The 25,401-nt window shown below is 36.0% G+C and overlaps 2 protein-coding genes across 8 annotated transcripts in view; both read right to left on the minus strand.

Annotated features, from left to right (window-relative positions):
• LOC129745197 (dehydrogenase/reductase SDR family member on chromosome X) overlaps positions 1 to 15,274 on the minus strand; it is a 46,763-nt gene extending 31,489 nt beyond the window's left edge. Inside the window, exon 1 of the mRNA XM_055738123.1 lies at positions 15,107 to 15,274. The gene's annotated coding sequence lies outside the window, so the exon portion shown is untranslated. The remainder of the gene's footprint in view (positions 1 to 15,106) is intronic.
• Positions 15,275 to 22,022: 6,748 nt separating this feature from the next.
• The window catches only part of LOC129744250 (D-beta-hydroxybutyrate dehydrogenase, mitochondrial), a 307,586-nt gene continuing 304,207 nt past the window's right edge, over positions 22,023 to 25,401 (minus strand). For all 7 annotated transcript variants that reach the window (XM_055736674.1, XM_055736681.1, XM_055736677.1 and 4 more), the window contains exons 6-7: positions 22,530 to 22,888; positions 22,023 to 22,461 (exon numbers count right to left, since the gene is read on the minus strand). In XM_055736674.1, coding sequence (XP_055592649.1) covers positions 22,303 to 22,461; positions 22,530 to 22,888 — 518 coding nt within the window. In that variant the 3' untranslated portion in view covers positions 22,023 to 22,302. The remainder of the gene's footprint in view (positions 22,462 to 22,529; positions 22,889 to 25,401) is intronic.

Below are 25,401 nucleotides of genomic sequence, written 5' to 3' on the forward strand. Positions count from 1 at the left end.
GTAATGAACAATAGAAATTTGGTGTAAATCTTTCAATTCATCACTCCTCAGTGATTTTGTTAATGAACATAAACATTTCTTATCAGCTACTGTTGTTTTTGTAAAAAAAAAACAAAGTAATAAAAACAATGCAGGTTTCAGTGGTGGAATAGAGTTACTTTTATTTACATTTTGTTGTCAAGTCCTTACACTACAATCTTAAACAATAGCGAAAGTAAATTATCTCCCGTACACTAAAGTGATATTCTCACTTAATGATGTTCTCAATTCTGTGTAATAGTCTGTGCTAACCATTCAAAATATCTGGCAACACTGCTGAGTTACAACAAACTCAAGATTGAGTTGTTACAGTTTATCTTGATGATGATAAAAGGTGATACGGTTAAAATTTGGTCAAGGAAAACACGTGTAATTCGGTAAAATCGTTTATTTAAATAATCAAATTAAATTTCTTTTTCGAGTTTAATAAGTATAAAATTCAGAAAAAAATATTCAGTTAGGCTTCCGCTTTTCCAAATCCGAATTGCCGGGCCGGGCCTTACGTTTAACCCCTGCCATCAGATTTTGTACAGCCACCTTGTCCACTTTATTCGCCGCAGAAAGCCAGTTTGCCTTGAACTGCTGCTCGTCCTTAGCAGTTTTTTTGGTCTTCTTTAGGTTCCGCTTGACAAAAGCCCAGTATTTCTCAATTGGACAGAGCACTGGCGTGTTGGGAGGGTTCTTGTCCTTGGGAACCACCTGCACGTTGTTGGCGGCGTACCACTCCATGGCCTTTTTACCGTAATGGCAAGATGCCAAATCCGGCCAAAACAGTACGTAACAACCGTGTTTCTTGAGGAAAGGCAGCAGACGTTTATTTAAACACTCTTTCACGTAAATTTCTTGGTTGACAGTCCCGAAAAGTATGAAAATGCTGCTTTTCAAGCCACAGGTACAGATGGCTTGCCAAACCAAATATTTCTTCGCGAACTTTACAGTTTCATGTGCTTGAAAATATCTGCTTCCTTTACCCTTCCTTTTGCCGTATAAAACTCCTGTCCCGGAAATGCTTGTAGTCGGCTTTGACGTAGGTTTCGTCGTCCATTACCACGCAGTCAAGCTTCGTCAGCATCATCGTGTACAGCCTCCGGGATCGCGCTTTGGCCATCGTATTTTGTTTATCATCGCGATTTGGAGTCACTACCTTCTTGTAAGTCGATAGTCCGGCTCGTGTTTTGGCTCAATGCACGGTTGTAGACGATACACCCAGCTTATTTGCGGCAACTCGGAGAGAGAGGTTACACAGCAAAAAAAGTATTGCTATATTACATCAAATACCTGCACATAACTTGAGTCGCAAATGGTATCTAATTTTACATTGTCTTGATGTACCCGGCTGTTTGGAGACAAATAATTTGTTTCGTACCACTGATCCATATGGGCCAAATTTCCTAAAAAAGGAAAAATAATGAAATTTTTTTTTGAAGCAGTGGGTTTGCTTATATTTTTAATTAATTTTGGAAGTACTTACAAGCCAAACAAATACAGCTGAGGTCCATAATCCGTTTCTTTATTTTTGAAATGAAATCAAATTCCAACGTCAACAAAGGAAAACATTGAATACTTGATGCGATATCACATAGAAGGTTTTGATATTACACTTCACGACGTATTCACGTTGTGTACATCATTTAGTCCATCGTTACCTAATTTTTTGCTGTGTAGGGTTTCGCTTGAAACTACCGGCAACTCTCTTTGTCGTCTCAGCGGCTTCCGGTTTTCGATTTTCCCCCGATCCAGACTTCCTGGCTGTCGACAAACGTTCCCCAAACACTTTAATTACATTTGTAACGATTGATTTGGCAACTTTTAGCGATTTTGCCAGCATTGCGTGCGAATAGTTCGGTTTTTCGCGATGCGCGAGCAAAATTTTGATACGCTGCTCTTCTTCTTTGGACGGCATTTTGACAACTGAAGAGTGAATTCCAAAATCAAAATAGGAGCAACATTATACACACACACCTTCAAAATGAAGGGTATTCTGGTTTTTAAAAATCAAAATTGAAAGAAATAGGGTGAGTGCTCCTACTTTGGACCTAGAGGCTATTTTAGTCCTAAAGTGCCGAAAATTGTAAATAAGTCATTTTGCTGGCATAGAATAAAGATATTCGTATGCACACAATGAACTCTTATTCTTCCTGAATCCTACAATACTTTTTTTTGCCATTCAAAGTCTCTCTGAAAAAATTTTCAACGCTTTTAAAAATGTACCCCCTCATCAGTGGTAAATCAGACAGCTCAATTAGTGGGACGCATTTTAAGAAATTAGAGTGTTTAAGGAAAAATCACGATTTTTTACTGTCCAAGCCAAAATTAAAAAGAAAATTACCTTCACTGTGAAGAATATGAACCGTACTACCTATTTTTCTTAAAATTTATGAAAATCAATGGAAAACTCGGAAAAATTGCTAAGGGTCCAAATACAGAAAACTTTCGACTTTGATGTTCCATGTTTAGACCTGACATCACCAATACTTTGTATCAATACCAAGAAATCAACAGAGCTGCGAATTTATAATTGGGACATAATTCAGAACCAATATTGAATATTTCTAATATTTTTTGCCAGCTTTACGCAAATAAACTGCAAGTAAGTAAACACAAAAAAGTTTCTGCTATTCTGCTGATAGAGCTGTCGGGGAATATTTTTTTTTTGTGATATTCATGACAGAAATTTTATTTTTTTTTATGTTAAAAAGCTGTAATACTTTTTTATGGTAAAAATATATTGAAAATTACATGTTCAATTAATTTGTTTATTTATTTTCGAAAAATCATACTTTTTATGAGAATTTTAGTTCTAGGTCCAATAAAAGGAACCGGTCCAATACCAAAATAAGAACAGTAGGTTCAAAGTTGGATATTTTGATCATCCATATCTTTGCAAATCTCTCAATAGCGGCGAAACATATGTTGAAAATTTTCATTGAAACTTGCAGATAAGATCATGACTTATAAACGAATTTCCTGAAAAATATAAGTTTCCTGCCCATTTATGAGAAAAACATGATTATTTAGAAACCACCGCTTAAAAGGTCCAAAGTAGGGCAACTAACCCTACGTCAAGTTGATATTGACCAAATTTTGACCGTATCACCCTTTATAATCGGTTATTGAAGATCGTAGGTTGCGAAGGATACATACAAGATTACTTTTTTTAAGCTTTTAAAAACAGCGAAAATCAATGTTTGCGTTTTGAAAATTGTGGTTTTTTCATAAGAGCAGAATCTTGGCAAATCAATTTATTTATACAAAACAACCAGCAAATACATACTTTTATATACTAGGGACCTTGCCAATATCAAACATGGTATAGGATTCAAACGTTGGAATTTGTTTGAATCATAAGTTTTGTCGTTCATCAGAAATCATCTGTCTCATAGCCTCGGTACTGGCTATACAGCTTACGAGCTATGGAACTAGCAAAAAAATGTTGTTTGAGGTTTCGTTTGAATGACTCAAAACTAGGCTACACTTTCAGCTTATCGGAGAAAAAAATGGACATTTCAGCGATCTACACTTAGTTTTTCGCTTATTCAAAATTAAAAATGCTGGTATGAGACTTAACTTCTCTAATGACCCTTAACCGTAGTTGCCGATCATGTGTTTTACTCCAATGTTTGATTCGAGCTTTGTGGGCAATTTTGACAGTATTTTTATACTTTCCCACCACTCACACACAGTAATTCTTTGAATAATCAACGGGTTTTTTAGCTATTGATTTGGTTATTACGAATTTTGAAGAAAACTGTTCAAAAGTTTTTTTTCTTTTCTTCTTGCAAGAAGAAAAGAAAAAAAAACTTTTGCACAGATTTCTTCAAAATTCGTAATACTACGATGCATCGTAAATATCTCAAAAAAAAAAACGCGCAAATTTGAAATTTTGACAAAAATAGGTCTGATAGTACCTTTCACAAGAAGCAAAATGCTGTCAAAATTTTCAATGTCCGATAACAAGTAAACGAGCTGTAAGCCAATAAAAGTGTTCCGTTTCTAAAAGAACTAAGCTTTATTACTTTGAATTCAAAACGAATAGTTTTTAGACATGCAGAAACAAATTTTCAAAACTATTTTTAAAATTTCGAATTCGAAAAGGTTAGATTCAGCCGACATACTGGTTATACCTTGGTACTGCTTAACATTTCTTTTATTGCCTATTTTGAACATCGGATCTATAAATGAAAAATTCAGTTTTTCAGGAAATTTACATTGATGAAAAGATCTGTTGTAGATTCGTGCTAAAGGCCTTGAAAAAGATTCGAAGCTTAGAAATACTAAAATTATCATGCAAAAAAGATATTAAATCTATAGATAAACCTGGAACAAATATAAGGAATAAATGCATTTATTCGATTGCAACCAATTTATTATTTTCAATTGTCCTAAATCGGTTGAAAATTGAAGAAGTTATGGATATTTTACTTAAACGATAATACTTGCATTTTAAAAAATTTAACGAACCGCAGTGTACTAATCTTAATATAAGAAGAATTGTTGATTGATGATAAATCATAATCGTTCAAAAATAAAATATGGATTTAGAAATTTCTCACAAACAAATAATGTTTAAAGTAAATGCAATCTATATTTTGTAATTGTTCAAGCCGTTTGTACTTAATGAAAATGGGTTATGTTTTATTAAGAAATGGCCAGGTTTTATAATTTAGAAGGCCAGTAAAGCAAACTACGATTTGGCCCGGTTGCCCGAATATTGAAAAAAAAAACAGGAATTGGGCTCAATTTTATTGAGCCTCAATTCTTTTTATTTCGAGAGTTTGACAATCGATTTGAACGCTGCTTAGACGTTTCGATAAAAAATAGGGTTGTTTTTTCTCAGTTTCTTTTTTTTAGAAAGTCAAGCAGTATGACAAAAGAAACGTTTTTTTCTTCGGAGGGGGGGGAGGTCTTGAGGTCCTGTGCAATTGCCTATCGTTGCCCCCCCCCTTCCTTTTATGCGGTCTTGTATTAGGCTGAAAAAGCTGTTGAAAACAAAATTAGTCAAAAATGTTTATAAAAAATCTTTTGGTCTGATCTCGCTTCGTGCCACTTCTCTAAGGATGTATTAAAGTGGTATGAACTCAACAAGGTCACATGCTTAACGAAAGACATGGACCCACCAAAGTGTCCAGAGATTCGTCTAATCGAAACTTTTTGGGCTTTGACGTAGGCAAATCAGAGGAAATACATTAAACCAGCGGACAGTGTTAAATATTCAAGAAAGATTGGCATAAAGTGTTAAAAATGGAAGGAGAAAGCAGAGTGCAGAGAGCAGCTTTCAAGTATTATTGCAAAATTTAGTTTTAAATTGATATTGCCGAAGATTTTTTTTTATTTACTAAAAACTTCGCTGGATTATTTCCACTTCTGATTGAACTTATTCATAAAAGTTCAATGATAAATTTTTGAACTATGATTTCGCATTTGGCACCATAATAAGAAATTCGATTTATGATTCACACTACACACAGTCACAAAAATAATCTATGATATTTATTCAACATGAATTCAGTAAGAAATTTATATTTTTGAGATGAAGGTCGATAATTTCAAATCCCCAGATAATTGAGTGTTCGTATTATATTGATTGTTAAAGAACTATATACTTTAGAACATATTGATTTTGAAATTTTCAAACTGTCAATATAAATTTCACCCATCACGTTGTATAAAAACTCTTAGATCCGTTCAATACGAAAAGTAGGTACAGAAGTATTTCCTCAACTATTCTCCTGGAAGGTCAAATGTTCAATTGATATTGACATTGAAATCAGCAAGAGAGAAACCATCAACAAAAAACCTCAACTGAAAAACTCTAGTACATTCGGCCGGAACCCAATCAGATGCAAGATCATCATTTACCATTCCATTATGATCTTGAAGTTGGAGATTGGGGAAGGAGCAAAACAAAACCCACAAAAAAAAATCCCGGCACATGTGTAGCTATTGAACTTGACCGATGGAATGGTTCATGTGTTTGCTTGCAAATGCGGTACTTAGTAGAGTGCAAATAAAGTTTTTTTTTTTTCATTTGTTGTTAACCGTTAAATCAAATATTAACTGATAATTGCTGATTAACTGAGTGTCAGAAGATGAGACATTGTACAAAAAGAATTGTTGCCATGAAAAGCCCAGTAAGTTTTCACATTTTTATAACCACAATTTGAATCCATCTAACGAAACTCAATTGTAATTTCGGAGGGGATCAGCTACGCGTACCTGTACTTTCAGCAGCTGACTTGACGTTGATGGTTGGATGAAATGAAAATGGCGTTTCAATGAAAGCTCTAATGTGTACGGCTTTGGGTATAAGTATATGCGGTGATTTGTCGAGCCTTAACCTTAACTTGTAGACAAAATACAAGACGCGAGGCAGGCCAACATAGCCATTAAACGGCCCATTTTGGATGGCAACACATAAAAAGATGTAAAGGTGGCTAGAATTTAATAGGATTTTTCTCGCGTCAAGGAATTAAATTTGTTTTCAATAAAATAAATGTGACAGTTGGTTGAAATAACAGTACATCGAACATTTTCAGGGATGAATGACCCTGGCAGTTGAACTCCCTTGAAAAAATAAATAAAAAAAGTACACAATGCATTAGAGAGTAAAAAATAGGGGAGATAGACCTGAATTAGAATGTGAAGAATAAAAAGGGATAAATCTGGCGCAATCTTAACTTATCAGAAGGTTTCAAGCCAAGTTTTCCTGAAGTTTGTACCGGAATTTGGGATATTTTTTTTTATTTTTTAAGTTTTAGGTTGCAGAATTTTTTTCAGCACGTATCCGGGTTGGGCCAATCCGGACTATTTTATCTAATACCCTAGCCAAAAACTTGATTTGATGATTTCAGATTGTTTACCATAAATCCGGGAAATATCCGAGAAAATATGATCAAAACCCAGGAATTACAACACAAATTGTTTTATTTTGTTTGCAAATAAAGTGAATAAAACAAGGGCTTTTTTCAATGAAATCCAGGCAACCGGGTCGGACTGGATTTTTCCCAAATTCTATATCAAATATCCGGGCAAATCCGAATAAAACTGGGCAACCTGGCCACCTTATTTTAGACCGGTCTCATGCCTTACTTTTTATGTCTCATATCTTACTGTTTTCGTCTCATTTTTCGTGCCTCACGTATAACTTCGTTTCTTACTTCTCTCGACTCACGTCTCATGTCTCAGGTCCAATATCTAAGAGCTTATATTTAATGCCCTATTTTTTATGTCGGATGTCTCACATCGCACGTGAGCAAGACGTGAGTAGGGAGACGTCTTGCTTCTTAGTAAGACATAAGACGTCTCACTTTGTACTTCTCACCCAGCAAACATAAAATCGGATTAGAAATGATAGCTCAAATCGTTAACAATTTTAATGTGAATTGCAATTCCTACCAAGTAATTGAAGATCCTAATAATGGTCACTTAAAGTCGGTATGAATCGGATATAATAAAAAGTCCGTCATGTTTGCCAATTTGTTTTCCCGACCGGGATTCAGGTGAAAAAAAAACAACCTTGTTGCACTCTTTGTGATAAACAGTGCCACCAGATTGCTAAAAATCAGATGGTTCATTTGGAAATATTGAAGCAGCAATTTTTGTCACTGGCAACGGTTTGTACGAATAAGGTGATGAATATCGTCCAATTTGTATAATTTATATCGCTTAAGTCAGAAGTTAAAAATATGTATGTTTATTGCCTCCACTTTGGTAGGTAATTGCTGTTTTTTTTTTAATATGCGATTATTCTGTAATGTTTATATAGGAAACGTATAACAAACTTTGTTGAGAAGTATATCTTAAAAAATGTTTGCTGGGCATCTCTCTCAACTTTCTTTTCACGTCTCTCGTCTTACGTCACGTCTATTGCTTTAACCCCCTTACGAAATCAGCCAAATCAAAGCTCTTGTATGTTTTATGAAACGCCGAGAAAATTTCTTTGTGATTTATAAAGATGTTGATATAATAAGCCTAGCTGCAAAGAAAATTAGACAGGACACTAAGGAGAAAATTCATATGATTTTACACAAGAGATTGCATTGCCTTGTGGTGGCGACATTGCCTACGAAATGATAAAAAATATTCAAAAGTGTCAAGTAATTATTGAAAATATTTTCAGCAGTTTGGTGGTAGTAAAAGAAATCTCATTAAGAACGTTTTCCATGGCAGAAGGAAGACAGCTGGAAAGCTTAAAAAATCTACAATTCCACCAGTCGAAAAATCCTGAACTTTTAAAATACGAGAGGCTTAAAACCCGGTCTCTTTTTTTCGTAAGCTCATAATGATTTTATCTGAATGCGTCTTTATGTTTTTCAGAGGCAGATAATTGAAAAATTTATGTTGACCGGATGATCTAGCACAAGAAGCGAATTCATGATTATTTAAAGCAGCCTAACAGTTCGTTTAACGAATTTTAACCAGACGATTAACTTCGGAACATTCCACAGATCAATTTCCGATAATCCATTTTACGCAATTTTTAAGTGAGTTATCTCTCTAAAAAGAAAATCTTGGTAGTTCGGAAAGTCATAGAAAATGTCAAAATAAAGTCATTTTAGGGCACACTCTTTTTATTCCTAGATTTTGCGAGGGGTTCCATCTGAGTCCACAGTATATTTAGGCTGCCTATAACTTGACCGTCAGATTTTACATTGAAACATAGATGGTATCTTGATTGGTATCCATTTGTTATTTTCAGTGTCAACATTTATCAGTGCTTAAAATTGTTTCAAAGACATCAAAGACAGACATCAAATCTTTATATCTTTCGTTAATTCGGATATTTCCAAAAAATCAACAAACTACGTTGAAAGAAATGAATTGCAAATCTACTTATGTATGTTTACAAAGGAATTAAGTGGAATCAAGCAACAGCATTATAAAGCACTCTACAATGTTGTCTTTTCACATGGATCTTAATTGTAATAAAAAATGGTTATCAAAAAAGAATAATCAATTTCAACGGCTACCATGATGTAAAATTTAACATTTTTCAAAAGGTGAAGACCTCAATCCAGGTCAACCTAACCTCGCTACGAGGTAAGTTTAACCCTTTTTTGGATTTATTCAGCTCAATTCAGGTGAACTTAACTTCGGTTCGAGGCAAGATTAACCATTTTTGTATTCACCTTTTTTCTCGGCGTACCATTGTTCCAATTTTAATCAGCTTGTTTCAGGTAATCTTTACCTCACTGTGAAATGAGTTTCACCTCGAAAAGATAGAAATTACCTTTTCAGCTTCCACGAGCGTTCACTTTGCCATCTCGGTAAATTTTACCTTTTTATAATTTTCTGTGTAGTTCAATATCCAACAGAGGTGCCAAGTGTCCTGATAAATCAGGATTTGTCCTGATTTTCGAGAGACCTTCCTGATTTTAAATTGTCCTATTTTTTTAAAAATGGTCTTCAAAATAATCTGAATTATCCTGATTGTAGTTGAATTTATTGCATGGCCATGGTCTAGGACAAATGAGCGAAAACCGAGAGCTGTTTGTGGAATTTTGTGGTAACAACAACATAGTGATCGGTGGATCGCTCTTCCCTCATCGACCAGCACATTAGGTCACTTGGGTATTCCGAGATGGCCGAACAGGAAATCAAATTGACCACATCTGCATCAGCCGAAAATGAAGAAGGAGTCTTCTTGATGTCCGCAACAAACGAAGCGCAGACATTGCATCGGACCATCACCTCGTCCTACACCTCGTTCAACGGCGCGAGGAGAAAGTCGGCTGTCGATACGACGTCCGCCGGTTGGAGAATCCGGAGGTGAAAAGGGCATACGTTGAACAGCTAGAATCCCGAGCCTCGGAATTGCCGACAGACGGAACAGTCGAAGAACAGTGGTGAGGAATCAAGAATGTCTTTATCACGACGAGCCATGGTACTCTTGGTAAAGTTTGTGGACGAAGAAGTGAATGGATGTCGGATGAAACTTGGAGGATGGTAGATGATCGGAGAAAGGCGAAAGTCGGAATTGAGCAGGCATGTATCGGGTCAGCCAAAGCAACCGCCCGCTTAAGATATGCGGAGCTGGAAAAGGCAGTTAAACGAGCTTGTAGACGAGACAAGAGATTCTGGACAAACTCTCTAGCCGAAGAGGGAGAAAGAGCCGCCGCCGAAAGACCGAGCAGGTCAGTTATTGATCGAATGAACAGATCAGCTCAAACGATGGACTGCGCACTTCGAACAACTCTTCCGAGTCACGAATAGCGATGGCCAACAGAACCCGCAGCTTGAAGCGCCAACAGTAATTCGCATAAATGGCGTCAACTCGGAAGTGCCCTCGCTGGCTGAAACAGAAGCGCAATCAAAAACATGAAATCCAACAAAGCACCTGGGATCGATTGCATCCCTGCTGAAATGCTGAAAGCCGACCAGGCCCTGTCAGCACAAATGTTGCACCGTCTTTTCACTGATATCTGGGATACTGCAACATCCCCGGCCGACCGGATGCAGGGTATCCTCGTAAAGGTCCCGAAGGAAGGAGACCTGACTGAGTGCGGTAACTGGCGAGGCATAACGTTGATCTGTACAACCCCCAACGTACACTGCAAAGTGATCCTGAACAGGATCCAGGAGAAAATCGACGCTACATTCCGACGGCAACAAGCTGGATTCCGATCCGGACGATCATGTGTAGACCATATCATAACGCTACGAATCGTACTGGAACAAACCATTTAATTCCAGAACATTCTTCTGCTGGTGTTCGTTAATTTCGAAAAGCATTTGACCGACTTAACCATGAAAACATCTGGGCGGCTCTAAAGTGACAAGGGGTCCCAGAGAAACTAGTCCATCTCATCGAAGCACAGTAGGAGGCATTTTCGTGCAAGGTTTTGCACGATGGTGTTTTGTCCGAACCAATCCCGGTAACTGCTGGAGTGAGACAGGGATGTATCTTATCACCGCTACTTTTTTTCATCGTAATGGATGAGATTCTGACTCGATCGATCGACTGTGCACCGAACCGAGGACTGTCGGGGAATCCTTCAACATGGAGCAACTGAACGACCTTGACCTGGCTGACGATATTGTTTTGCTCGCCCAAACACAACCGGATATGCAGAGCAAACTCGATGACCTCACCGAAAGTTCCAAGGCAGCAGGTCTCAAAGTCAATATCGGTAAGACCAAGTCGATGGAGATCAACACAGGAAATCCTTCCAGTTTCATGGTAGCTGGGCAACAAGTTGAGAAAGTGGAGTACTGCCAGTATCTTGGTAGCCAGATAACGCCTGATGGTGGTACCAGGAAAGTCATCGAAACCCAGATCAGAAAGGCCCAATTTGCGTTTGCGAGTCTCCAAAACATCTGGCGGTCACGCCAGATCTCTCTACAAACTAAGATCCGAATCTTCAACTAAAACGTCAAATCCGTATTTCTGTACGAGTGCGAAACTTGGTGCACATATGCGGTAACGATGCGAAAACTGCAAGTAATTGTAAACTGCTGCCTGCGGAATATCATCCGCGCTTGGTGGCCTGGCAACTGGATCTCGAATGAGGAACTACATCGCCGGTGTCATGAAAAGGCGCTAGAAATCGAGATTCGGGAACGTAAGTGGAGGTGGATTGGGCACACGCTGCGGAAAGATGAAAACGAGATTTGCAGAGAGGCGCTAGATTGGAATCCAGAAGGACATCGAAGAAGAGGCAGACCCAGAAACTCGTGGCGGCGAGGCCTAGCCGCTGAAATCCGAACTGTCAACGAGAATCTTGACAGGGACCAGGTGAAGACGCTGGCTTCGGATCTTCAACAGTGGAAGTCTTTTACCACGGCCCTATGCACCGGAGGATCGGCGCGGCATCAATAAGTAAGTAAGTAAGATAATAGTCTTCGGTTCAGATGATATTTAAATGTTGTTTTTTATTCATAAAAACAGCAGGCCAAGCAATATTCTTCTCTCCTTTTGTATAAAATAAGGTGTCTACAGTACCTTTGTTTCGCAGTTATTCAAGCAATTTATGCAGAATTAGTGATGACCCGAAAAATCGATTTTTTTCTTCATGGTGACCTGATTTTTGACAAAACCCTGATATCCAGAAATCAAATGTCACAAGAGTACACTCAGCCGAAAAAGGAACGTTAAATTTATCTGGATTTTCACGTAGCCACTCGTTACGTGAATTTTTGCTTGGTTTACGTGAAGCACTTAGGAATTAATAAAAAATCACTTGATCCTTACGTGAAATTCATATAGTTGAATGCTGTCAAAATAAAGACACATTCGATTTACGTGAGAATCCAGTGATCCATCAAGTACAGAGAAATTTTGTGTATTCTATGTGATGTTCACGTAAGCCTGAATGGCTCATTCACGTAAAACCTGTGTGAAGGAATACAGTTCTCAATATGGCGCGGATCCGACAGTTGGTGCATGAAGACAAAAAAATCTGAGTGATGGAAAAGCTGATATTTATTTCGTAAGTAATAATATTTTGTTGTGTGGTAGCGTATTTACATTTTTGATATTTTTTTAACAGGATTCAAAATTGAGGCAGCTGACAAGGCACTCGTCGAAGCGGCGAAACAAATGCCAAATTTTGTGTTTAATAATTTGAATGAAGTGAATAGTGAAAAGTGACTGAAAATGGAAAATGCATATGTTAGCGCAATTTTGCCGAGCAATAAAGATGACTTTCAAAATCAAAACATATTAGTTAAAATATCCGAAAAAACTTCCTACGTTAATATGACAATGAAATCTACGTGATTTACATGTAGCAGAACGAATTCCTTACCACATTTGACCTACGTTGATTTCATATACAACTCATATGAAAATTACGTGAAATTGCTTGCTGCGCGAGCTCTTTTTGCTACCTGAAATTCACGTAAGTTTCACGTGATTTTCATGGTGGCAAAAATCCATGTACATTTTCACGTAGCGTTCATGTGAAAAGTTTTTTCGGTGTAAAAATCAAATCAATTTTAAATACAAAAACTCACACATCATGCTCTGTAAAACAAATCTAGAGTTAGTTTTGATTACGTCGTATGAACCAATGTAAACAAAATTGAGTCATTGAATGCAAACGATTGATAAACATGTATTCCAGGTTTGGTAAAACTTTGGTTTCATTTAATTAAAAAATTGCTTTATAAACATGATTTGAAATTACGACGTATGATGACTTTCTCATTTTCAAGTGCAATTTGGTTTTAACGACTTTTTGCATTGCACTGGATTGCCGTGCAGCCAAAGATCGCAAAATAAACTGTTCGACTAGTTGGTTCATAGGTCTTTTTGCATCGTCATAAAAAATGCTTAGGAAAGTAGTGAAAGTTAATGGAAAATACAAAATATTTAGATGAATACTGCTTGAAAGAATGACTTAGGCTATCTTAACAGAACAACTGGCTTAAATTTATTTGTGGGTAAGTAAAATGAGTGTTATTTTTTACTGGTTGAAACATTGAGCATATTTTTACTCTACAACAGATGGATCCAGCATAAGATATATTTCCACAGTCTATGATCGGTTAACGGAGTTACCACTCGTGACTCAAGGATAGTAACAAGCTGGGGGAGGAAGACTGAAACTCGCTGTATCGTTTTCTGCATCGTTTTTTTACTGTTGATAAAGTGATAAAGTCGCGAATGCCATAAAGATGGTAAAACGACTATAATCGAAACAAAAAAAAAAAAAACATCAACGAAATTTGAGCGACTTAATACGCCTGATCATGCAAGAATTTGCCAGAGCAAAACAAAACCTAATAAAATCATTGTTTAATGAAAAACAAGTGCTTTTCAGCATCAAAAAAGTTTTATTGAAATTCACTAAATAAGAAAGTAAATTTTGAACCTTCGCACTGGTCGGTAGATTGATGAGAGAAATTTGACGTTTGAAAGATTTTTTTTTTCTTTTTTTATTCAGTCTTCCTCCCCCAGGTAACAAGCGGTGTATAGAACATTCTTGATGAACAGTCCCAAGCAACAGCGATTCAGGAAACATTTGAAAGGGGATTCCTATTATTTTTTGGATTTCGATTGTTTTGTACTTTATTTTACTCAACGTACGGAACGGAACGGAGCAGAAAAGCGTAGTTCTAAACAAACGAAATCAAGTTTAAAAGATAAAACTAGTCAGTTTGCAAAACGACGTTTGAGCCAGAAAATCGATGCCAAAGGATGAAGTACATTTACACAAGTAAGATCTGAGTAATACCCGTATTGAATATAGCAACGGATTTGTCGTCTATTTTAGAATTGAATTACAAACTTCCGAACAATTTCGACCGATATTTTTAAAATGAGAAATTAAAAGGTGGTTTGAAACTTCCACAGCGATTTTCTCGAAACTCGTTAAGTGGTTCTTACGACCTAATCAAAACAAACTCTAGAAATAAAGTTTGTTTGAATTTTAATGACCGATATCGACGGCAATGGCCGTTAAAATTTGCTCGTTTTGCTTACTAAACGGTCGTATTTGTTTAATTAATCAGCCCACGGCAGACAAGCTAGCGTGTATGGAATACATTCTATAACAAAAAAAAACTATCGCGGAAGTAAATAATCATTTAAATACGATAGCATCATCTTTTACCTGGCCGATACCTGTTGAATCAAACAAAGTTCAACGTGTTAATTAACCCCACCCAGAGTAATTAGCGCCCATTCTGTTGTAGCAGCTCGAATCTCGATACTCTCAAATAAGTTGATGCATGATGAGTTTCAATATGATCCGATGGATTCGTTAGCGCTTATCGAGCACTCATAAACCCCCCTTAAAACAATTAAATAGTTTTGCACCCAAAAGCGTTAACATTGCATCATGTTTATGAAGGAAAGTTTAAAGTTCCGATTGAACGCATGCCGGCGTTTTTTTTTGTTATGCTAGCCAGCCAGCAAAATGACAATCCACGCATTGCTATAAAAGAGAATAAGCAGAGAGCATTTCGGTACGCAAACATTTGGGTCAGCAGCACAGGAGAGAGAGGAACATGCGCGCATCGGTGACTTCGATGACGTTTACAGAAATGCTATCCCGAGATTTTGTATGAATTGATGTGTTATCGGCATGGAGATACAATGATAGCGATAATCCCAAGTACTTACCGGTGAATACGGGTTGCTTCCCAGGTTATCACCTGCTCGATTTTAACTATTTTTCATTCAAACACTCGAGAAGATTACCGATTACACGACATTGATTTCACCACCTTAACTGTTGCTTTCCAACTGTTTTTATTTATCAAACCAAGTGCCTGCTGATGTTACGTTCGTTGCTCTGGAAAATGTTTTGAATCAACAGATGGATGACTGTCAGAGAGAAGGAGAAAACTTCTCTCGCCTATCAGTTGTTTTCGTCAGTGGGAAGAGTTTCCACGTGTTGCAAGGTGACGTCGCTAGTGTGCATTTTTATGGCAAAGCTGGGAATAGTGCTTACAGTGACGCGCAGATGGCAGCACAGTGCATGTATTAGGGTAAAATCAGCGTTTATTGCACCCACAAGAGATAATTTTATTTATGGAGATGAGATTTTATTTGCTATACTTTTGTTCTTTACATTACGTAAACGATATTTACATTTTTTTTCATTGAAGTCCTCATAAATTGACATGGTCTTAAAGTCTGCTTCATTTAATATTGGAACAAATTCTTTTGCTCATTGTGGCGCTCCTAGTGGACGGATTTGGAAACTTTTTTCACCCATGTGTCGGGAAATTCATTACCTTTCACTATGTATTTATGTCATAACACCAAACGATAGCATTTTGTAAACAACCGCCATGGAAGCCGAACGGAGAGATCAAATTGTGCACAGTTTTCTTGAAAATCCATTGTTGTCGGCATCGAAGCTAGCTAAACAGCTTAAAATGCCCAGAAATACCGTATGGCGTGTTATCAAGCAGTACAAGGAAACATTGACGACGGCTCGGAAGCCGCATTCGAAGCGTCGGAGTGGAACTGTGGACCGGAAACTGCGTGGGAAAGTCATCAAGGCCGTCAAGAGGAATCCCAATCTTTCAGACCGCGATTTGGCCAATAAGTTTCAGGCCGCTCACAGTACGGTGCGACGAATTCGTCTCCGGGAAGGAATAAGGTCATTCCGAGCCAGCAAACAGCCAAATCGGACGCTGAAGCAGAACAATGTGGCCAGAATCCGTGCTCGAAAGCTGTACGACCAAGTGCTGACCAAGTTCGACGGATGTATTCTGATGGACGATGAGACCTACGTGAAGGCGGACTTTGAGCAAATCCCAGGTCAAAAATTTTATTTGGCGACGGCTCGGGGGGATGTACTTGCAAAATTTAAGTTCGTGTTTGCGGATAAATTCGCACGCAAGTACATGATTTGGCATGGGATATGCAGTTGTAGACAGAAAACCAAAGTCTTTCTCACTGACAAGACAATGACATCAGAAGTCTACAAAAAAGAGTGCCTACAGAAACGGATTCTGCCGTTTATTCGTGCCCACGACCGTCCAGTAATGTTTTGGCCGGACCTCGCAAGCTGCCATTACAGCAAAACGGTTATGGAATGGTACGCAAAGAACGGGGTCAGCGTAATACCGAAGGACCTCAACCCCCCAAACTGCCCCCAGTTCCGGCCGATAGAGAAATACTGGGCAATCACGAAGCGGAGGCTTAAGGCAAAGGGAAAACTTGTTAGGAACATGACTCAAATGAAGAACTGGTGGAATCAAATCGCCAAAACGGTGGACGAAAAGGGTGTGCGCCGCCTAATGTGCCGTATTACGGGAAAAGTACGAGAATTTCTTCGAAACAGCAATGAATATTTTTTTTAATTTTTTTTTATGAAAGAGTAAAGAAAATGCTACATTTGTATGAAAAACAAATTATGAATTCGTTAATAAATGACTGAACTACACGCAATTGTTTGTGTTCCAATATTAAATGAAGCAGACTTTAGTTTAGAGATTGCCAGATTTTTTTCAGTACGTATCCGGGCAATTTTATTTAGAAACCTAGCAAAATCCGGCCATTTGATTTTTAAATTGACGACAAAAAATCCCGGCTATATCCGGGCAAATTTTGTCAAAATCAAAAAATATCCTCAACAAAAATAAAAAAAAAACAATTGAAAAAAAAGTTCATGAAAATTTATCGACAGATTTTAAATCGTATCTAAGGCTTCCAATAAAACCTTCCCTGATTGTTTATGTTAAACTTGCTCAAAAAGCTTTGTTTTGGAGTTGCCAAATAAAGTAAATAAATCCGGGCATTTTTTCAATGGAATACAGGCATTCGGATAAAACCGGGCAATTCGGCAACTTTATCATAAATACTTAATTCAACTTAACAAGTAACAGATTTTTAATGTGAATGCTTAATTTAAAATTGCAAATCGCAATCCTTATGATAATTTGTGCGCTTCCTATAATGCTTTTGAATAATAAATTTTGATTTCAGAATTTTAAATTGCTAGTATTTCAATTTTGTGTTTAGAACGCTGATGTCCAATTTATATAATTTTCCTGCTATTTTGCTTAAATCAAAACTAAAGTAACTGAATTAAAGATGAACGGGATAGAATTTTTGATTGTGTTTTTTTTATCCCTTTAGTGCCCAGGTTTATTAAAATCAGCGTAGATCCAAACCCATTCATTATATTTAGTTATTTTTTGCGTGGAATGTTTCAAAATATGATAATCTAACAAACCATGCTAATGAAAACTGTTTGACAAGCAGTTTTCAAAAGCTACAGCATGGGAAAACTTAAGTTTGAAATGTACCAATTTTTCGAAAAATTGTCCATTTGGTAGCCTCAGAAATCTTGATCTATTAGACCGCTGCAAGCTTTGAATGAAACTTTCAAATTCTTAAATGTTTACACCTCCCATCACTTTTTTAATTGTTTTTGCTGCTTGAAATATCAACAAAAATTTTGGAAGCGATCTATCCAGTCCTGAATTAGCGCAACGAAGCGCGGGGAAACAAAATTTTTTATATAAAAATCGCCTGACACGTGCTGAAAGTTTCAAAAAATATAACTTGGTATGGAAAATGAAGTACAATTCATGTAAACAAAGCACAAACCTAACTGATACATTGGAAAAAATATTTAATGTTAAGCAAAATATTTTTTCAAAATTATGTTTTTAGTTTTTGCGGTTTTCACTGCTCATTTGAAAGCTGTTTAACCGTAGAATTGGAATTGAAAATCTCAAAAAGTTGCTTTGAAGCCAGGGAATTTATTGATTTATATAACCTTTCCAAACATATTTAATCAAATTATTACAAGCTCTAGCAAGCAAAGTCTGCCATTTTAAATACTTTTCAATAGATTCAGATTTTTTTTATTTTGAAATGGTGATAATTTTTTTCATGAAATACTTTGCTGCTTGTCATGTTTGCAAATAATTAAGCTTTAGAGTAAAAACCAATAATCATAGGCCAACATCATTTCAAGTTAAATTGAATTTTCTGGATGATTTAAAGTACACAAATTTCTTCTTTCATACAAATTTCCATACAAAATTGAAACACGTTGCTCCAACTCAGGAATCAACCAAATCATTTCAAATTTTACACTGATCGGCATCAAAAGGCGTAAAAAACAAATGGGAGCAAGAAGAGATTTTTTGCAGCAGTCTATTCATCCATGTGTTTTTGGATCTAAAAAATATTGGCATTTAGATCAAAGAGCTACCACCATCCTGGATTAAGATTTCAAGAATAAAAAATATTAGGATTAAGATATAAGAGCCTGTTAAGAGATTTGTTGTCAAAAATACAAAGTTTATCATTTTCGAACAAATATTTCTAAATTTTTGAATATTCTACATAAAATTCTCTACATTAAAATGTGTGCTCAAAATTTCAACATACTTTTTTAAATAAATTTTGAAGGAGGACTCCTTGGAAATATGAATCATTAATTCTAAACCTTGAGTATATCTCCGAATTTGAATTAATGACTTGATTAAAATTTGAAATTCTGAATGTTGCAGTACCATTAAAAGTTCACGTTCTTCTGTTTTCTGATAGGTACCTGAAAAATGCTTTCCCAACCTTAATTCTGAGTTCAAAATATGAACTCTGTTATTCTAATTCTGAAATTTGAATTTCCGCTAATTATCCTTGGTTTTTAATAATTGGTTACAAAACTTTAAAACATGATTTCAGAATTCTTTGTTCAGAATTTAGAACTTTCATATCTGAATTTATCTGCTGTTGATAAATTTGAGTTCTTCGATCCTTATAACAATTAATAAATTATTGTTTTAACAGAATTCTTCAGATTTCCGATTCGTTATTTTAAATTTCTGCTTTCTGATTTCCGATTTCCGATTTCCAATTTCCAATTTCCAATTTCTGATTTCTGATTTCTGATTTCCGATTTCTGATTTCTGATTTCTGATTTCTGATTTCTGATTTCTGATTTCTGATTTCTGATTTCTGATTTCTGATTTCTGATTTCTGATTTCTGATTTCTGATTTCTGATTTCTGATTTCTGATTTCTGATTTCTGATTTCTGATTTCTGATTTCTGATTTCTGATTTCTGATTTCTGATTTCTGATTTCTGATTTCTGATTTCTGATTTCTGATTTCTGATTTCTGATTTCTGATTTCTGATTTCTGATTTCTGATTTCTGATTTCTGATTTCTGATTTCTTATTTCTGATTTCTGATTTCTGATTTCCGATTTCTGAATTCCGATTTCTGAATTCTGATTTCTGATTTCTGATATCTGATCTCTGATCTCTGATTTCTGAATTCTGATTTCTGATTTCTGATTTCTGATTTCCGATTTCTATTTTCGGATTTCTGCCTTTTAATCATTAAAGTAACACACTTGATTTAATGCTGAAGATTGAAAATGTTGATGTCATCCATGTATATTCAAAAGTCGGTTTCAAAATTGATTCTTTTAAAAAGTACAAACTTATTAAAGTTTGATAAGATCAGTTTTCGTTGAAAATGGCTTTTTATAAAATAGATACGTCGAATGCTTCGAAAATTCAAACAATTGCAAGAGCAAAATTAAAACTGTTGATGATGGGAATTGTTAAACTTCTTGTATTCGAGATTTTTCATATTTTAGATTTAAAATAACTTGATTTTTCAATTTTGGGCAATGTTGATTGTATGCCAGTTTGTTCAAGCTTTTGTCCAATTTGTTCCAATTTATTGAAAACTTTGATAATTTTTTATTATCCCCTGATACATTCAAGTGAAGGATAACAAATTTGTCCCGGCCTAAATCCTTACAATATTTCTGAGAAAAATTCCCGATTCAATATTAATCACCTCACCACTATAATAAATGTTACTTTTAAAAATGTTGAAGAGAAAAACACTAACAATGTTTAAAACCCACTTAATTTTTTTCCACTCAGCAGAAGGTTCCTTTTTCTACCACTTAAAATTCACAAAAATGTATTTCTCTATTTATTAATTGATAAATGATATTGTTTCTGGGGCCACTTTAGGCTGTAATTCTAATGTTTGTTTTTCTTTTGCTTTTAACTTTTTACTATGCTTCTTTTTTACTTTTTAAGTAGGAAGACATCTTGTCATTTTTAAACTCACTGTATATTTGAAAAAAAAAAAAAAAATAAATATCGAATCAAATTTTGACATAAGCTTGTCAATAACTTGTCTAGATTTTTTTTTATCCTTTGTTAGGGTAAGATGAAGGATATGCAGAAAATAGAAAAATTTAATAAAATCAATTGAATAATAGTTGTATTTGGCAACACTGAAGATTCATAAAAAAAATTTCAATGGCAACGTTTGTAATTTCGGCCTATTTTTCGATTATAGTCGTTTTAACATCTTTATATTATTCGCGACTCAAATACATCAACGATGCAGCTGGCGGAGAGTCATTGAAAATCTAATTTTTTTTTTCAATGCTTTTTTGGCAACACTAGGCAAAACAAACAAAACAAAGTCAGTTATTGCCCTATTCTTGTGAGCGACAAACGTGTCTAAGTGAATTTTTGAATTGAGATACGTAAAAATCACAAAATCACGACGGCGTAGTTGGTAGAATAAGCATAGAGAGCTCAGATTGTCAAGGCTGCTGCTACGCAAATCTTGTTTCTGTTTTGGTCTTCTTATTCGACCTCCGGTAAAAGAACAGGTTAGCTCGGAAAGGGGAGATTTTTAAGGCTGCTACCGATGTGTTATAATGTCTGACTCGGGTGAAAAACATCGACAGGAAAAGCATAGCTTGGGATGGTTGTTGCTAAGATTGTTTTCGGATTCGTCCGGCTCTGGTAAACAAAGACAGAGCGACTGTGCAGAACATAAATACAATTTTATATAATAAAATAAAATATTAGTTGTTTTTGGCAACACTGAAGGTAAATAAAATAAAACAAATTTTAATGGCAACGATTGTTATTTTGGCAGCACTGGGCAAAACAAATAAAACAAAGTCAGTCATTGATCAATTCTTCAGAGCGATAGACGTGTCTGAGTGAATCTAGAATCTGAGAATCGTAAGGATCGTAAAATTACGACATCTTTCCGTAGTTTTTATGTTTTAAAGATAATTTTTTCCAACTTTCCTTTTTTCGACGATTGAAAATGTTTAAGAAATTTTACTGAAAAATTAATACAATTAAATTTCGAAGAGTTTTCGAATTATTTGATGCATTTCCATTGTTCCTATTATTCTTTTAACTATCATCTTCATATCCTGATTTATGGATCAATTTTTAAACAAAAAGCAATAAACTGCGGTAATGTTAAAATTAACATTTAATAATTTTTTCAAAAAATTTTAATTAGAAACCAAATTTCACAAGAAGGTTAAATAGATTAAAACTGATCGAAATTCTGACTTCATTGTTTTGTGGAAACTGGTGTAGCTATGAACAAATTTGTGATTCTTCTGAAAAAAATACGAGTAAATTCAATAAAAGTAATTTCATGTACAATCCTTACCATGTTGTTCTTTAAAATGCAGTGTAGTATTTCAATTACGAAAAGTTGAGTTATCATAGGTTTGTAACCGAAAAAAGTGATACATTTTTTTTAACTTTATTGGTCCTTTGAGTTTGCTAGTTCCTACAATACATTTTAGTTTCATGGCTAAGCGTTTAATGATTATGCTATTTCATTTCTTAATACGGTTGTGATTAGTTTACTTTAGATACTAACATTATTGAAGACTAGTACATTCTAAGTGAATAAATATCGGTTCATGATTTTTTTTTTTAAATAATTTCATATTGAAAAACTCTGTTAAAATTATGACTACAGAAATTAGTACAAACTAAATACTTTGAAAACCTTCCGAAAACCTGACTAGTGGTTGCTTAAAGGGCTCATTCAATTTTGGTACAAAAGCTCATAGAAAGCTCTCGGAAAGTGGCTCGCGATTATGGTTTGGAGCTTTTCGTAACGCGATAACGGCGTGTAACGGAACAACGGGAAACTGCGGATAATCGAATCGGTCAAGGCACGCACGGTCGAGTGGAAATCACCATTCTGGGAAAAAATTAGTTAATTAGTTAATTTTTGCCATAGAAATGTCAACCAAGAAAAAAAAGGCCCACCATGTTCGTGTACTTTTCCAGGGACCGAATAGCTTGTTCGAAGTAATCTTCTCCGTAGGTGGATTTCTGCTCGTCGCTCAGAAGTTCCCACATGGCCCGGGCCTGGTTCAACATGGCCGCATCATCGAGCCAGGCACTACCGGAGGCAAATTCGCTGGCACAGATCATCGTAACGTCAACGCCACGTGCTTTCAGCTCATGCCGGAGACAGTTGGCCAGGCCCTCGATGGCCGCTTGAGTCGCACACTGGACGCTCCGAACTGGGGAAGGGATGTGGGCGAGGGCCGAAGATAGGAACACCACCCGGCCGTTGGCTCGTCTTATCAACGGAAGCATGATTTGGGTGAGACGTGCGGCTCCTAAGGAAGGTGGAATAGAATGTGTTAATTATTTTTATTTTCTTCTCTGCAAGTTGTCACATTTGCATGATTTTCAGCATTAATTTTCTAATTCAAATTGCTGGATTAATTTCTTCACATACTTTATTTATTTATTACTTATTTAATCGGCCTCATCGGTGAAAAAAGATGTGTTTTTTAAGTAAAGACATCTTAAGATAATTGAAATTTTATAGACGGATAGAAAGTTAGCAGAAATGAAAGATGGTGAAAATGAGTGGGTAGAATTATTTAGAGGCATTTTCGTTACAATCCAAATTTTTGTTCGACACGAGTCAACTACTATGAAGTGATTCATAGTAGAAGGTAGTAGGTCATTGACAGATCCGGTTATTTTCAAAATTTTACCAATATCTGAAAGGTCATTAGATGATATGTCGCTTGTAGGGCGTTTATCAATAAAGAAATTCCAGTGAAATCTGGGACAAAACATGTCGAATTTTTTTAAATTGCTTTTCAATACAAATTCATACATTGAAAGACCCTTTGAAAGAGAACATCCTCATTCCTCGTGCAAAAGTCTTGGAACGTTGCAAAGTTTTGGAACGTTTTATGATTTGGCAACACTAAGAAAAACAAGCAAAACAAAGTCAGTGATTGATCAAATCTGGTGAACGAAAGACGTCTCTGAATTGAGATTTGTAAGAACTGGGGGAGGAAGACTGAAATTTTCTGCATCGTTTTCTGCATCGTTTTTTTACTGTTCGGCAAAAAGCCAGCAATTGTTGAAAAGATTTGTAATCGTTCAAATTTTAACTTTAGATGATCAGTTTCGTGTTGCGAGTCAGGTAACTCAGTTGTTTGGGTGCTAAATTTACAACAATTAATCAAACCATTTTTATTAATCAGCTTCAAAACTTTGACGAAATTTGAGCAACTTAATACGCCATATCATGCAAGAATTTTCCAGAACAAAACAAAACCTAATTAAATCATAGTTTTATACAAAACAAGTGCTTTTCAGCATCAAACAAGTTCTATTAAAAAATCACTAAATAAGAAAGTAAAATTTTGAACCTCCGCACTGGTCGGTAGATTGATGAGAGAAATTTGACGTTTGAAAGATTTTTTTTCTTTTTTTAATCAGTCTTCCTCCCCCAGTGTAAGAATAGTAAAATCACGACAATGGCGAGGTTGGTAGAATAAATACAAAGGGCGCAGATTTTCAAGGCTGCTGCTGATATTGTATGTTTATGATTCGGCCACCACGTCCGGTGAAAAAACGGATTGGCTTAAAAGCGCAGATTTTCAAGGCTGCTGCTACGAAAACATTGTTTCTGGTTAGGTCACCGGTAAATAAACAGATCGACTGAATGAGCTCAATTTTTTAAAGGCTGCTGCTACGAAAAATCTCCAGAGTGGCTGGAAAAACGTAGTTTAGAACAGCTGGAATTGCTTGAAGTGGCTAAAAATGTTTTCAGATTTTTCCAGCTTCGGTAAATAAAGACAAAGCGGCAGGAATAGTATAGATGCAAAAATTTTTGCTAAAATTATATGTAGAATTAAGATGAAGGATATTTGAAAAATAAACAATAACTTTTGCGATGAATGGAGTGTCAAATTAAGGTTAAGTTTTTTTAAATTTTTGCGTGGTAATGGACAACAAAACCTACGTCAAAACCAACTACAAGCAGCTTCCGGGACAGGAGTTTTATACGGCAAAAGGAAGGGGAAAGGTAGCAGATATTTTCAAGCACATGAAACTGTCAAAGTTCGCGAAGAAATCTCTGGTTTGGCAAGCCATCTCTACCTGTGGCTTGAAAAGCAGCATTTTCATAGCTTCCGGGACTGTCAACCAAGAAATTTACGTGAAAGAGTGTTTGAATAAACGTCTGCTGCCTTTCCTGAAGAAACACGGTTGTTCCGTACTGTTTTGGCCGGATTTGGCATCTTGCCATTACGGTAAAAAAGCCATGGAGTGGTACGCCGTCAACAACGTGCAGGTAGTTCTCAAGGACAAGAACCCTCCCAACACGCCAGAGCTCCGCCCAATTGAGAAATACTGGGCTATTGTCAAGCGGAACCTTAAGAAGACCAAAAAATTGCTAAGGACGAGCAGCAGTTCAAGGCAAACTGGCTTTCTGCGGCGAAGAAGGTGGACAAGGTGGCTGTACAAAATCTGATGGCAGGGGTTAAGCGTAAGGCCCGGCAATTCGGATTTGGAAAAGCGGAAGCCTAACTGAATACTTTTCCTGAATTTTATACTAATTAAACTTGAAAAAGAAATTTAATTTGATTTTTGAAATAAACGATTTCACCGATTTACACGCGTTCTCCCTTGACCAAATTTTAACCGTATCACCTTTTTGCCTTTCTTTTAGAAAGGTATAGTTATCGGTCGATTTGGGAGATCATTAATTATGGGTCTTAGATATACCTTTATAGGTACCTATCGAATCAGCTCGACGAGTTCAGACGATGTCAGTGTATTTGTGTGTTTTGGTGTGATTTTTTTAAACTTTGTTCCACACGTT

Source organism: Uranotaenia lowii, chromosome 2 (genome assembly GCF_029784155.1).
Source record: "Uranotaenia lowii strain MFRU-FL chromosome 2, ASM2978415v1, whole genome shotgun sequence".
NCBI lineage: Eukaryota > Metazoa > Arthropoda > Insecta > Diptera > Culicidae > Uranotaenia > Uranotaenia lowii.